This window comes from Eleginops maclovinus, chromosome 13 (assembly GCF_036324505.1).
Source record: "Eleginops maclovinus isolate JMC-PN-2008 ecotype Puerto Natales chromosome 13, JC_Emac_rtc_rv5, whole genome shotgun sequence".
Taxonomy (NCBI): domain Eukaryota; kingdom Metazoa; phylum Chordata; class Actinopteri; order Perciformes; family Eleginopidae; genus Eleginops; species Eleginops maclovinus.
This window is the reverse complement of record NC_086361.1, coordinates 5,935,461-5,951,699: the sequence shown is the minus strand read 5'-3', so window position 1 is coordinate 5,951,699 and position 16,239 is coordinate 5,935,461. Positions and strand designations below refer to the sequence as shown.

Below are 16,239 nucleotides of genomic sequence, written 5' to 3'. Positions count from 1 at the left end.
TGTGTTATTCTACGAGATAAATTCCGTCAATGAATACCTCACTGCTGAAAGTCTGAAGCTTACGTCTCAATAGAATTGTGGCAAAATGATGCCATCGTGCCAAACATTAGCCGCCTTTAGCTGAGCGGTGGTGACGTGTTTTCTTGCGTCATGTAGATCACTTATAGTTTATAACACCTCCCCTCTCTCTCTCCCCTCCCCCTGCTCTGAACCCCTTTCACATCTCTAATAGCCGGTTTTTATGATGATCCCTCCCCCTCAAATGCCATCCCATCCATCAATCCATCCACCCCCACCCTCTAGGAATGTTATTGTCAGACTAAACGCTTGGATTAAAAAAGAGGAGAAGAGGCAGGGTGAGGAAACGTCAGACTAGGACTGAGGGAGGTAGGGAGGGGTGAGGATTAGCGAAAGAGGGCTGACAGACGGGCTATCCAGGAGCCTGCTAACGTTGAGGGGTGCAGAGGAGCAACACCCTCCCCCCTCTCTGCCCCCCTTTTCCCCTCTGAATGGTGGCATGTTTTGTAATTCCACTTAAGCTTAGAACAAAGTTATTAAATAATCTGTGGGGTTTGATTTTAAACCCCCCAAAAATACACACGATCAATTCAATTCCACATTTAGATCTTTGAGGCCCGAGCTGATGTAGCCCACAATATGGAAAATCTATCAAAAACAAAAAAAAATGGGAAGTGATTCAGACAACAAAAAAAGACAGCAAATCCATTTCAAAATATTAGCTTTGCCAGAATACACACTGGGTGGTATCCATGCTTCAGAGCAGGTCTCCAGCCTCGAGGCAGCGGGGCTCTGTGGGTGCAGCCGGGTGATTAAAGGGTGCAAAGACCCTCCGACAGATGGAGCAGGTCACAGGGAGTGGGCCGTGTCAGGTCTTGCACACACTGACATACTTAACAGCAGCACCAAATCATGTGTGCGTCCACACATACAATCACAGACATAATGTTTATATGCCTCTATCAACACGCACGCACGCACGTACGCACGCACACACACACACATACACTGTTATTTAATTTACCTTTAAGCAAATACTGAGTCACCATAACAACAGCATTGCCTTCATCCCCAATGTATGTTTTGTATGCTCACACAATTCCTCAGATATTAATTTAACACTCAACCATCAGCATTATTTATCTGACTATTCAGATGGCTTTTTGCTTTCTTATTTTAACGTCATTATCAATTCATGATTTAGTTTAAAAAATATCCATTCCATACTAACAACGTCCAAGGTCTTTAAATGAGCAAAACAGAAAAGATGTTCGTCTAAATATAATTTCAAATTCAAAAACAAGTATGTTTGTATGGCTGATTCATTTTGAAAAATATATCTGACTGCACCAGCTTCTCTGCAATATTAGAGTGAACTTCATTGAAACACCAACATCTTTATGATGCCATTTTTGTGAAAATATGAACCAACCAATTTATAATACATTTTAAAAAAAGGATTTTAGTTTTCCTTTAACAAATATTGCGGCTGTTTTTAAGATTAATTGAGTATCAACATTCATTTTTCTTTTTACTTTTTTTTTTTTAACAATATTTTTATTCAAGAAAGGTAGTACAATACAGGATGTATTTAAATACTATGTCTTGATTTGTTTTTTACACTATTTGTCAAACAAATCCCGCCTACCCACAATACCCACATACTGCCGTAAAAAGAATAAAATAAATAATAATAAAAAATACATACTCATAATGAACATAAATCAGAATAATAACATTAATAGAGAAATAAAATAAATAAATAAATAAAATGATAATAATAATAAAAAATATAAATAAATTAAAAAACAATGGAGGAGGGGGAGGAGGAGGGGGGGCATTCCGCACTCTATTACATGCCTTTAGTTATGCTTGGTCAAAACAAAACACATCAGGGCCCAACTGTCCTACGGGAGGGTGTTGAGCCTGTCAAAATACAAAATCAATGGGTCGCATATTTTGTGAAATTTTCGTATTGATCCTCTGGTGAAGTACTTCCTTTTCTCTAATTTCAGGAAAAACATTAGGTCGCTGAGCCAGACAGACACTATAGGAGGATCAGGAGATTTCCACTGTAAGACTATTCTTCTACGGGCTAGCAAGGAGGCAAAAGCGAAAGCATTCTTCTTATCAGTGGTCAGCAAGCTCTCATCAATAAATACTCCAAAGATGGCCATTTCTGCAGAGGGTTTCACTTTGGTATTAAATGCATCGTTCAAAGTTTTGCAAATAGATGACCGAAAGTCTCTTAATTTAGGACAGGTCCAAAACATGTGAGCCATATTTGTTGGTGCTGATTTACAGCGCTCACAGCTATCTTGGATGTCAGGATAAATTTCGGATAGTTTGGACTTAGTGTAATAGATTCTGTGAAAAACCTTGAACTGTATCAGGCTGAGACGGGCACAGGATGATGTTCCATTAACTCTAGCCTGAGCGCAGTCCCAGACTGCTTCAGATATGTCCATCCCAAGTTCTTCAGCCCATTTAGTTCTAAGCCAGTCTAGTGACGTTTCTTGAAGGGAAGTAATTATATTTGAGATGTTTGAGATCTGTCTCTTGTGCTGAATGGGGGCCAACATTTATTTTTCTGTTGATCGACTGACCAATGCAGCTTACGGCCCGTCCACACGGTTCCGTTGCGTTGATGCACCTTCCCATTCACTTTGAATGGGGTGACATTGTACACTGCACACAACTTTATTTGACAAGGGTGGGACATAAGGGTAGACATGTCATTCAAATGTAAACCAATGGGATATCAGATTTACACAGAGGCTAGGATTTGGAAGGTAAAGGGATATGGCTGCATTTGTTTACCTTTTGTGAACAGCTTAAATGTTCAGCTCTATGTGATGCAAAGATCTAACTAACTGATCTTTATTTCTATAACTTAATTCATTTCCTCCTTCTATGCTATCGAGCCTCTCACCCATGCAGACTCTCCTCTCTCTGATACATCTATTGATCGGACACTGTCGCCCCGGAGCAATCAGCTCTGATCTCCGACTTCAAACTGTGCGAGATAAACTGTCCAACACACACACACACCTCGAAGTCATCTATTAGTCACCAAGAGCCTTCAGTGTGTATCTGTCATTTATCAGCAGTAACACACACACACACACACACACACACACACACACACACACACACACACACACACACACACACACACACACACACACACACACACACACACACACACACACACACACACACACACACACACACACACACACACACACACACACACACACACACACACACACACACACACACACACACACACACACGGCTTGTGATGTGATCATGGACAGGATAGCGAATAAGAGCATGTCTGTGTAAGGAGGTCAGATAGATGCTAATATTCTTGTGATTATTGCTCATAAAGCAAATTAAAGTTTTGCTAATGTGATCATTATGCACTGATGATTATGTAATACATGCTGAAGCCAAATGAAAAAAGCATTATTAAATGAATTAATGGCGTATGAACATGGATGTTTCTGATCAGCAGCTGATTGGCTCCATCATTATAAGACACTTCACTCAATCCAGGGCTCATTATTGAGGTTTTTCCTTTTTTTTTTAAAGTCGCTCACACACAAAAATAAAAAACACACATTCTCAAACACAGTGAATGAAATGAATGCTGAGCAGACAAGTTTTGTTTTTTATACAGTTTCTCAATTAGCTTAGCGGCCTGTTAGAGAAGTAGCTAGTGCAGTAAGAGGTAAACACCAGCTCTGAATACTGACCTAGTAAAGGAGGAGAGGAGGGAATGAGCAAAGGAGGATAAAGAAGAGCATGAAAAATAGAGACAGTAGAAAGAAGAGCGGAAAAACATGGCTGAGTTGAAGATAAATAAAGATGGGGATGAAAGAAAGACCAAATGCGACAAATATGCGACCTCTCCTCACCGTTTTTGGTCTGGTAAATGGTGGCACATGATTGGACAGAGGGGTTGAAGGGACGAAAGAGGGAGTGGGTGAGGGAGAGAGTGTGTCATGAGAATGGTATGATAGGGGTTTCAGCAAGGACAGATTGAAATGATGAATCTATACCGTCACAGGGCCACACAGGTGCTGCAGAGGCTCAGGACGGGCCAAGGATTCATCATAAAATATCCAATAGGCGTGTTTCTAAGCTGATAACCTCAGTAACTGCGGCGCTTTACTACATCCCGGTGAACCCCCTGTAGCAGCAGCAACAGTGGTACAGCTCTGACTGCAGAGATGTGAAGGAGTGGACCAGACCATTTTGACAGGGGTGGCCTGTAGCCTCACATGGCGTTGATGTAGTAAAGTGGATGAATGGAATTATGGTTGGTCCCTGCGGGGGTGGGGGGGGGGGGGCTGTCTGTGTGACGTCCCACCAGCATGGAATGGATTACCCTCAGTCTGATCTGAAGCCAAATCCTCACACCGCCTCACGGGCACGAGCACGAGCACAGGTGCACATATTGACACGAGCCATGTGGAGGGTGGATAGTAAAGAACATCACGGGAAGAAGCAGCAAGAGGAGTGGACCACACTCAACACTGATTTTTAGGCAAAAGGGCGGAATTTTACGAGTATTTTACAGATTTATTCATCATTTATTTCTTAAATGGATGTTTCAATCTGAGGTAAATCTCAGTATACAAGACATAGGACTAAGATTGTTTTTATTAATCCTAAATGGAAATTCAGTTCTTCACTCTGGTGTTATTAACAATTACACACAGGCTTGAAAAACAGGACTGACAGTGTTCAAGCTCTCGGGTTGGGGGTTCAGTGCCTTGCTCAAGGGCACCTCAACATTGCCCAGGAGGCAAACTGGCAGCTATTCTGTCATTTATTTATTTTTAAAGTAATTTTTTGGGGGCTTTTTGCCCGGGTCGCCGGCGTACGGTGCAGTTGCCCCAGCCAGTTGCGCCACGGCCGCTACTCTATCATTTTGTCCAACTGGGACTTGAACCGGCGACACCCAATCTTTTTACTTTTAAGGAAGTTGGGGGGTCTTTTCTGTCTGATTATGTGATGTCTGTTTTTGCTTGTTTTTCTTAAAAAATGTATAGAAAAACTGGACCTTTTTGAAGCTTTTGAATATTGTTTTTGTACACACAAATACAGTAAACTATTTGGGAAAAAAGCTTATTACTCATAGTTAAAAATTCCTGTTTTAAAGAGCAAATATTATGGAGTTATTCCCCCCCCCCCAAAAAGCAAAGATTATAAGAATGTCTGAAAAGAAAAACTTTAATTTATGTGTTGGTATGATCATTTTGATTTTGATTGTGGGAAGCACTGGATCAACAATCGATTGCATCATAAATATTAATGTTATAAGTTATTTAGGTAATTACGGGGGGAAATCATGAAAGCATTAAACACACACACACATTCCTTGCAGTGTTTCTGTGTGTGTGTGTGTGTGTGTGTGTGTGTGTGTGTGTGTGTGTGTGTGTGTGTGTGTGTGTGTGTGTGTGTGTGTGTGTGTGTGTGTGTGTGTGTGTGTGTGTGTACCTGCTCCAGTGTGTGACCTACTGTAGCGTCCCACAGAGAGAGTGCAGTCAGCTGAGAGTCACAGGCTGAAGGATTTGGAGCAGATTAAAAGTGGCCCTGTGTCTCCTGCAGTCACAGGCCGGGGCCGACACTCACAGGCACTCAGCACAGCCTTTCATCTGACGGGATTTAAGAGCCCAACACACGTCCAATGGGATAGGACTGACAGTTCACACAGTCATTACGAGGCCAGGGCCAGGGAGGGAAACAGAGGGACCTGTCCTCTTCCTGCCTGGATACTTAAATGGTTAACAAACTAAGAACAACCTCTTTTCTAACTGAAACTGATCTTAAAAGGTATGCATTTTTGCAGCAAATTGTCTCATGTACACAACAGCTAGGTTATAGTGTTGAATGTTGTTTTTACACTATTCCAAATTTTCAAATTATCAAAGTAAGGGTTGCGCTTCACCCTGTTTGTTGTGTCAGTTGTTTGTCTGCCAGAAGCTCTCTTAAAATAAACATTTTATAAAGTTTTAAGCCATATTTTGTCATTAAACCTTTTAGATAGGCTCCCAAAAAGAAACCCTGAAACATGATCCTCCGCTAATTCATCACGCCACCAAATGATGTCTTTTGTAAATAAAATATCCAGTTGGTCAAGTCTTTTAATTAAAAAAACGTAAAGGTATCACTAGAGCAAGAATTGTTTGAAAAGTATTTGCTGCTCTGTCGTAGAAGAAGAGTAAATCTCCATCCTGCAGCCACTCATTTCCCCACTCACTTCAACCATATTTACCCAAACGTTTATTTTCTTCAAGATCATTTATTTTTTGCCTATATTGGAGGGTACAGCTGACGGTATAAGATAGTAAAGGGTTTGGGGGCTGCAGCCACAGTATTAACCCCTGAGAAATGTGGTTCTGCCTTTCTTTAATAGAGTTTAAATTGGGCCCTCAACTTCATGGTTTTATTCTTATTTTGCATTTGACTGTTTCTTTATCTCGTATCAGGTCTTTAGTGTGTTTCCTTCTGCTGAATATTGTTATTAATTCAAATGTATGTGCATATTCCTGATGCCACCTGACGTAGATATGCTATATGTCTACTACAGCATACTATCCCTCAGGCTGATTGAACACCATCTATCTAAATGACAGCATGATGGAGGGGCGAGGGGAGGCAAAGATTTACCTTTTTCAGCAGCTTCCTGCCTTCATTAGGAGATTAACAGGGTGGGTATAAATGGGGGCTGGGGGGGCTTGAAGAGTGAAAGATTCAGAATGACTTGTCTGTCCTTGATAATGGATTGAACAAGCAGAAACAGGGAGAGATAAGGAAGGAGTAATGTAAAGAAAAAAAGGGAGGAGGGTGAGACATGAAGGCGAGCAAGATCAATCCTGAAAGAGAGCAGGAAGGTGTGAGCTAAGGAGATAGAAAAGAGCAGCAGCTCATCTGTGAATTACCACCAAAAGAAATATTTCAACTTCTCTCAAAAGGTCCACTAATGTGAAGGTGGGGGGGGATAAAAAGGGATTACAGGGAAGAACTAAAAGAGAGGATGCAGTATATCCTTCAGACAGATGACGCCCTATAGGGGACTGTGTGGGTGTTAGTGTGTGCTCGCCCCAGTCCAGCAGTGAGCAATCGATGCTCACTGCAGACTTACCACTGTCCCCTATATTGCTTTTAGAGCAGCGGTCATGATTAATTTATTAACCGTCCCTCTCTCCATCGTATTACTTCATCTTGACATCTCTACTGCATTTGACACCACACACACACACACACACACACACACACACACACACACACACACACACACACACACACACACACACACACACACACACACACACACACACACACACACACACACACACACACACACACACACACACACACACACACACACACACACACACACACACACACACACACACACACACACACACACACACACACACACACACACACACACACACACACACACACACACACACACGATATTCTTGGCCCATTTTCTTTCCTTCAAATGAATGCAGACATTGCCACACAAACACACAGCCAGAGGTTCCTCCCCTTCTTTTCCAGCAGTTACATTAAAGCATCCAGGATGCATCAGCAGGGATGGAACAAACATCCCTCTGCGCCCGACAACAGTGCTAACTCCATGACAACAACGTTTTAAAGGATGTGTGTCGGGCCACAGAGCCCTTACTGTTACAGTGTGTCATGAATACAGGCCCTGTGTGCCGCTGACTGAAGAGAGGGCTACTGTTGCCACACACACACAAACACACTAATATGCATCAACACACACATTTATACACTGGGGGAAATATTTCACACTTGCTGGCTGCAGCCTGCACGACCATTCAAGGCGATTTTCTCCCATGACACACACACGCACAGACACACAATGAAGCTCATTGATTGTTTTACTAAAAATCAGCTGGGTGCTGGTTATGTAAGAACCCTGAGTGCTAAAAAGGGAGTTGAACAGTGAGAGGGGGGAGGAAAGGGAGGGGGAAAGGAAAGAAAGGGGAGAAGGGGAGTAGAGATGTCAAATAAATCACAGGATCTCATTTTGACCTTGGAATATTTGTATTTCTTATAATTGTATTAATTTTAAGATTCATTTTGACCCTGCAATATTTATATGTTTTTTTTAAACATTTTTGGGGGAACATAGATAGACAGAACATGGCTTTGATATGGGGACATGGAGGGAGGAGAGGCACAATATTTGTATTTTTAGCCAATACATATACAGCCACTGGGCATCACTAAAACTATTTTATTTTATTTACTTTACATCCTGGTGTATCATTTATTTTGCAAGCTATCGTTGTAATTATGTCTAATACTATAAAAAAAATAAGCATCAAGAGAACAAAAAAGAAAATGTGTCTTTCAATACAAATGTTTTATCAAAATAAAAAAGAACATTAATCTAAATCTTTTCGTCATCAGTTATTTGTCTTATGAGGAGTATTTGAAAATATATGAGTTGAGCATCTTCATGCCATACTGTGTTCAAGAAGCTTCTCAGATTTCTGATGTCCATCTTTAACGCATTAATAAACACACACTTTGTCCCAGCAGGGGGGGAGAGGCCTCAGAGTATAGCCGCGGGAGCATTTAATGTCCCTTAAATCTGCCATCACCCCCACCCCCTTCTCTTTCCCTCTCCTACTGAGAACAGTTTGCTTTGTAGCTCGGTCAGCGTTTGGTTCTCCCTGCCGCAGCTCTGACAGCGTTTGCTCTTCCCTGCCGACACAGTCAGGTGCTGCTAGAGAATGTGACCATGCAGGAAGCAAGCAGGGAGGGACGGAAATCAGGGAGGGGAGAAGGGAGGAGGCAGGGAGAGAGTAGCAGAATATAAAGAAGAAAGAATTAAAAGATGATGAAATGAGCAAGTGAGAATAAAAGGAAGGAGCGGGAGGGGGAGAAAAATCAATCAAACAGTTCCTCAATAGAAATTAAAACAAATGAGATGTAATTTACTGACAGGGTGTGATCTGAAAGACACAGAGAGATGGTGCTGGATGACTGAGGAAGAAGGGGAGGAGAGAGGAGGAGGGGGAGGTGGTGTTCTTGTGGGCAGAAATCCACGGTGAGCGGAGAGCAGGAGCGAGGGAGTTGGAAGGGAAAACTAGGCCACGTGGAAAAATCCAGCCGTAATGATCCGATACAGAATCTGGCCCATAGCTAGCATGTCTGCCTCTTTTCTTTCTCCATGTCTACCTTTGTCTCTTTCACTCTCTGCTCACATCCTTCTCTTCTCTCTGCTTTTTAGTTCTCTATTCTACTTTCATCCCTTCCTCTCCTGAGACTCTCCATCTATATTTTTAGCTGCCTTCCTCCCTCTTATTTCTTCCAGACAGTGGCCGACCCTTTGCAGAACAACTTTCCAGCCCATCTGATCGCGACCATTCCAAAGTCTAATTTTACTTCTAATTGGGTCACATTAGTGGAGAGGCGGGACATTGCTCACATGACACGGAAGGCTGATGTTAAAGGTGGCATATTTAAAGCACGTAAATAGGATGCGTGAGGTGTGAGATAAGCATAAGCGCTCCTTTGTGTGTCCACAGCGTGTGGCCAATCAGAGAGTCACGTACAAACACGCACACACAGATGTGGAGAGACAGGAAGAGGTCGGTGTGACACTTCCCGTCTCCCATGGAAATGCAGGACGTCAGCAAACACTCAGTTCCAAACCCTTCCTGATGATCAGAGCACTTCCTGTCTCCCTTTTTAGGTCACTAGAGGCTATGCAGGGTTTGCAATAAGTCAATCTGACTGTACTGTACATCGACTTTTAGTAAAAAACGTATTATGGACGTAAGATAATGTCCTGTTATAGTGTTTTTTTGTACAAATGTATGTTCCTCAAGCAAAATTCCATTAGAAACTAAAATGATAGGTTGTTTTTTTGGGTTTTTTTGCATGCATCAGTGAAAATAGCTCATTGGCTTTAATATAGGTTTGATCATTTTAATGGAAATGTTTCCAAAATTGCCATATAAATCAACATCAGATGTTTTTAATATTAAGTTATTGAGCCCAGGCTGCAGTTTAATCATTTAAAATATAAAAAGGTGTGCTCTTAAAAGCTTTTGAATACAGCACTAGGATGCCAGCGTTAAAAAGAATGACTTAATAAGTTGATATGTCAATTTATAAAAGATGAATCCACAGCTGTAATAGAATTATTATTTTACTTTTAAAGTAAAAATAATACTGGTACTAGCCTCGTAAATCAGCATATTATCGGTTTTCCTCTCTGATTATATTATTGGGTTTTGGACTGTTGGTCAGCCAGGTCACCAAGGAATCTGTGATATTGTGATTCTTTTTATACTATTTTGATCCATTTTATAGACAAATCAATAAACAGAGAAACGTTCTACTGTGCTTCTTGTGTAATATAACTGGTGTGAATGCTCACTACTATCTTGGGCGAAATGGAAATGGTCTGTCGGTATATGCTATAAAAAGCACCCGTTAATGTGCATGGTTTACATTTAAAGGGCATTTGTGAACTTGTGTGTGACTTACAAACAGCACAGTCAAACATTAATCCTGATGGGCAGAAAAAGTCACAGAATTTGTGTCCTTTGCTTCACAGCTACATACCAGCTGAGGCTCAACACACACATATGCAAACACACACTGACAGGAGCAGCAGGAGGAACGAGCTGATTGGCTGCAGAGCCATGAGTTAGAGGTGTTGAGTTTACAGAGAGAGGATACGGTGATGCCTTGTTCGGCCAAAGATCCACAACCATTTCCAACCCATCTGACCACACACAACACACAACACACACACACACACACACACACACACACAACACACAACACACCTCTGTTTACCCAAGACGTGCAACAAGACTAATAAATACTGACAAAACTGGGTTGAAATAGAATAAGATTTTGAATAAACAACAGTGTTTTTTACCAATGCTTACTTAAATATTCGTCACTCAAATGAACACACATCCAGACAGCAGACACCCACTCTAGTGTCTATATTTGTAAAGAACAAAGTCATGGCTCTTTGTTTCCTGACTTTCTTTTTGTCCAATTGTCCTGTTTCTACACCCGTTTCCTGGCTTAATTTTGGCTCTGAAATTATTTTTATGTTATTGTTTGTACCCGTAACGTTTGGCACACTTTTAAGCTGCTCTTAAGGTTCTGTAAATGTTATGTAATTAGGACTATAAGGGATATAAAACATCTCAAGACTTAGTAATCTTGGATGTTGCTGGGTTTAAAGTAATCATGGAGCTCTTTTAGTAAATATACTGTTATTGTTGCAGTTAAACATCTGGTTTTCCACTGAGTCAGACTGTTTTCTGAATCAGGTCCCAGTGTTTTTCCATATATGACCCTCTCGCTATTGCTTTAGATATCCGGTCATTGTTACAAACACCCACATACACCCTGCCGCCCTTGTGAATTATTTAAACTGTATATCAAATGTCCTCTACTCCAGTTTCAGTCAAGTGATGCTGCAAGAGGACTCCAAGTTCACATTTCTGTGTCTTTTCTTACTGACAACTGCTACAAGTGACTCAAACACACACACATATATATATATATATATATACACACACACACACACAGGAACAGGATAGTGGGGTCAAGTTCACTACCGCATATGAAATCCAAACTACGAGGGAAGAAAAGAGCAAAACAGAACAGTTGAAGACGTAACATTTGGCTTTTCTGACATTAAATTACCCCAACCATTATCAATTTCTTGAAAAAATGACTGATTAAGCAAAATTATAAATAATTGATCGACACACATTCTCCTATGTTATCCTCGGAAATATGTCAGTAGAAACAATTAGATTAGTGATTATCTAGTCTAAAAAATGATACGATTTTCTGATAATTATCAAATTACAGCTTCAGGGACACAGATTTACAAAAGGTGGATAACCCTGCGTGTTTACCAAAGCAACCTCCTATACATTGATGGCAAATAAACCATTGGATATTAGGCTTAAAGCAATGCCAGATTGTATTTCTACCCTATAATGAGTTTGGGGCTTTCAGGAGGTGTTGCGATATCTAAAAAGGTCAAAAGCCCCATGTCCAGCTCTAATGAAATCAATGTGTTCCCTTCATTTAATTCCCCTCTCTCCTGGGAAACATCACCTCTAATGCCTTCTTTATTTATCAAAGCAGAGCAGATCGAATGGAACTGCGATCGACATATTGCACTTTAATAGAGAGCAATCACTCGCTACAGACCCGAGCAATGGACTACAGTTCTTCTGCCTGTGTGCTGAAGTCTAGCCAGTGTGAATTTAAAGTGGTGTGTGTTTGAGAGAAAGAGCATCTTAAAAGGTGCCCTGTTATGCTCATTTTCAGGTTTCAATTGTATTTTGTGCCTCTACGGCAGCACCTCTTTTCACCCTCTGTCTGAAACCAGAGCCCACTCTGCTCTGATTGGTTAGCTGGCTCTGTTGTGATTGGTCAACCAAAGAGATTTCACGCCTCTTAGCCTATCACGTACAATGTGTTGGAGCACTAGGCAATAAAAGCACGAGTGTTACATTATGATGCCACTATGTCTCGGATGTAAACAAAAGACTACAATTGAGGTGTTTCAGGCAGGTTGGGGGTTTTGTATAAAAAAACTCCCTCTGGAAGGGACTTTGGGAATCTTAGCCTTTGCAGACCATATACTTGCACAAAAACCTATAACACACCAGAGGAGAGGAAGGACCCAAAAAAGCATAATAGAGCCTCTTAAAGGAAGTCTAACTGAATCCTGAACAACTTTAACAGCTTTAGCATTTAAGCATTTTAACTTTAAAAGAAGCTAAATACACATCCCTGTGTGCTAATAAAGTAAAGACCTGGGTCTGATAGCATCTGTTTAATCAGCTTCGAGTAGAGAGAAAAAAATGATCACGGAGTGTGCTTTTTTTTATCTAAAGGAAAGCGTTGCAAACATAATTCAACATGTCCTTCTGTTATTAAACCTTTGCTATGCCCCATGCACACAACCCACTGCAGTAAAAAGCTAATATTTGTCCCGAAGAGCCTTGGGACTTGGGTGGAGATACAAAGAAGATGGCTGCATACTTTGGCTTAGATATATTCCAGATATGCTGATACTGTTTAAAGCCACGTGTTTTCGTGTTCCCTCAATAGAAAGCTCAGTTCAGGGCATACAATGCGTTGTCATAGCAAACGATGCTACAAACTGTCACTGAAGGCATCTCCCAAGGGGTGTCTTCCTCTGTGGTTAGACATGGTTGCTGTACGTTATAAAAGAACTGCTGATAACATTAACCTCCTCACATCCTGTGTCTCTACCCGTCTTTGACACACATGTCAGCAACACACACTCAAGCTAAGTCCCAAACCCCAAGGAGTTTAGTTTCATTATAATAATCAATAATTTAAAAGCACCCTCTTTTCATCAGCGCCAGCATCACAGATGTGACCTGAGTCTATTGGCTGTCCACACACCCCCATCCTCTCCCTCACACACACACACACCCCTCCATTCCACACTCGATTTCAGTAGAGGCATTCATTTTTAAAGCACCCCTGTCACTGGGATTATAAAACAGCCTGAATGCTTGTGGTGTGGCCACTGCTGCAGGGGGTAACAATAAGAGAGACAAAAAAGAAGCCTAACAAGCCACCACTTTGTTTGAGAAGGTTTGCTTTTTGGAGACCTTTCCACTGGCTTGAAGGGCAGCAGCTTTGATATTTACAGGACAAACAGCGAACACAAGGCGAAACATGAGGCCATGTGGGGAAAACTCCCAGAGGCAGCGGGAGGGGGGGATTCATAAAACTGCTTCCTCTGGTGTCTCAAACAAACAAGTGATTACAAGGGAGTCAGGCATAAAGTGTGCCCCTACCCAGTGCAATACAGAAGGGGGGCAACACTGTGGCAGAGCTGGAAGCCCTGCTCTGTTTATCCAAAATATCAACAATGAAACAATCCAGATTATGAAACCAGCAGACTGGGCTGGCTTTCTGCACCAAGATCAATTTACATTTCCAGACACACTCTGAGTCTTTTCATCCCATTGCTTTCATCCCTTGACAAAAAAACACCAACATTCCTATAATATTCCCAAAGGGACATATGAATAGAATGGAAATAGAAAGTCAAGTCAGCTCCTTGACTTTGATAAATGAGGTGTTTATCTTTGGCTAGGATAGTTCAATATTGACTTTAATATTTGGAAAATTCTTTACAAAATACTTCTCCCTTTTCCCCATTTACCTTTATATCTCTCCAGCACATCCTCGTACGCCTGGGCGAATTCCTTCTCCTGTGAATGGTTTGTCGGCAGCAGACCTGGTATGAAGCCGGCCATGGTGGCTCAGCCAGCCGGCTTCAAGTGGAGAGGGTTCGGCCTGCAGACTACCGCAGTGAGCCGGTCCGCTGCTGTGCGTCAGCCCCCAGGTGGCTCTTTCTCCTATCCTGGGCGTCCAAGTCAACACTGACCCGCGTGAAACTAGTGAATTTGATGCATTGAGGGGCAATAAAAGCCCGGTAGCTCACTTCCAAGCAGCGTCAGATAATCCTTAGGGATACTTCAAAGAATAAAAAAGAACAACAAAAGCCTGAAATAAGCGCGTTTTTAAGAAAGAGAAAGAGCATTAAAGTCACGAAGGTTACATCAACGCTTTCTATCCATTACGGCAGTGTCTATACGTATGTGTGCGGGAACACAGTCACATCGCTCGGTGTGTTGTCTCTGACCAGTCCCTCCTTCAATATCGGCTCCCACCCGGCGACTGCTGTTTTGTGTGCCTCCTGTGTGTGTGTGTGTGTGTGTGTGTGTGTGTGTGTGTGTGTGTGTGTGTGTGTGTGTGTGTGTGTGTGTGTGTGTGCGCGATGGAATAGATCCTACACCCCCCAGATGAGTGTCAGCAGAGGGGGGGAATGGGTCTGTTTCCGTCACAAAATCGGCGGAGCTCCAGGCTAAATTGTATCCGGACTCTGGCTTCCTATCACAAGCTGTGTCGGTGTCCTGTGGATCCAAGGCGAGCCGCCCGAGCTCCCAGCATGCTTCCCAGCCGTAATGGCCGCTTTTATCCGAGGCTTTGCAGTCGGTATGAATGTGTATGTGTTCGCTTCTCTCCCTCTCTCTCTCCTATGCTCAGGTTTCTCGGCTCTTCCTGCAGTGGCTGTCTTCCATCCCTCTCTACCGGTCACGCCAGGAACCACCGCCGCAGGAATTTCAAGAGCCGGTGGGGAGAGCAGCTAGCTTACATGGCTGCTGCTGCTGCTGCCCGTGGAAAGTAGGCCTGGAGCGCCCCCGGATGGTGGGCATGACTCGGTGACAGAAACCACTTAACCCTGGGCAGGGCGGGCCAATAAATGGCTATTAACAGCCATAAATCATTATAATACAACCGTGTCCGATATCAATCCAATTCGCAACACAAATATGCCTTCTTACATTATATTTTAACGTTTTACTTTTGCAATTTTACATAGCCGAAATTAGCCGTTAGAAACCAACTGTCACCCAAAAGTGGGAATTCATAATTTCTCTGGTTAACTTTGGGAAAAAATAAACCTGTGTATTTTGTCTTTTTTTTTCTCTTGATTTTGGTAGCTTACGAAGTTATTAAAAGTCGGAAGTGTATAAAAAACTAATTGGGGATGGGGAATATAAAATATAACATGTAGCCTACAACCTTTTTTGATTGGTGGCTTTCACAACATTTGATGAAATTATGTAACCATACTTGAAAATTATAAACAGAGTACTTTACATAACTTACATTTGCCCAACATTGTGTCAGTAAGTTATTCGTTGTGGATGGGCTCAATTAATTGAGCATACTGCTTCTGAAAGCTAACAGAATTTATATCATATTCTACAGAGCACTACGGATAAATGTAATCAAATCCAATTGCCAGCTTTGTTAAGATATCAATCAAACCGGAGTCCTTTAAACTAGATTTTGCATTGTCTAAATCAAAATGAGTGCAGAAGAAATGCAATCACAGATCTATTCTCGGGCAAAACCAAATCAGTGCACGTAGATACAAAGTAAGCAATATGTTAAAAGATTAAACGTCCTATCACATGTCAAATGAGACCTGTCAAACGGGATGAAACAGCCATTGGTGGATAATCTCAATATGCAATCAGCCTGAGGTCAAAGCCCATAAAGCAGCCTCACTTAGATGGTCTAAAAGTTGTGTCATTTAATCCCATAAAG

At 41.8% G+C, this 16,239-nt stretch overlaps 1 protein-coding gene across 1 annotated transcript in view; it reads right to left on the bottom strand.

The window, feature by feature from the left end:
* The window catches only part of macf1a (microtubule actin crosslinking factor 1a), a 211,262-nt gene extending 196,074 nt beyond the window's left edge, over positions 1–15,188 (bottom strand). The window contains 1 exon segment of the mRNA XM_063899408.1: positions 14,282–15,188. Coding sequence (XP_063755478.1) covers positions 14,282–14,375 — 94 coding nt within the window. The 5' untranslated portion in view covers positions 14,376–15,188.
* Between the last annotated feature and the right edge of the window lie 1,051 nt (positions 15,189–16,239).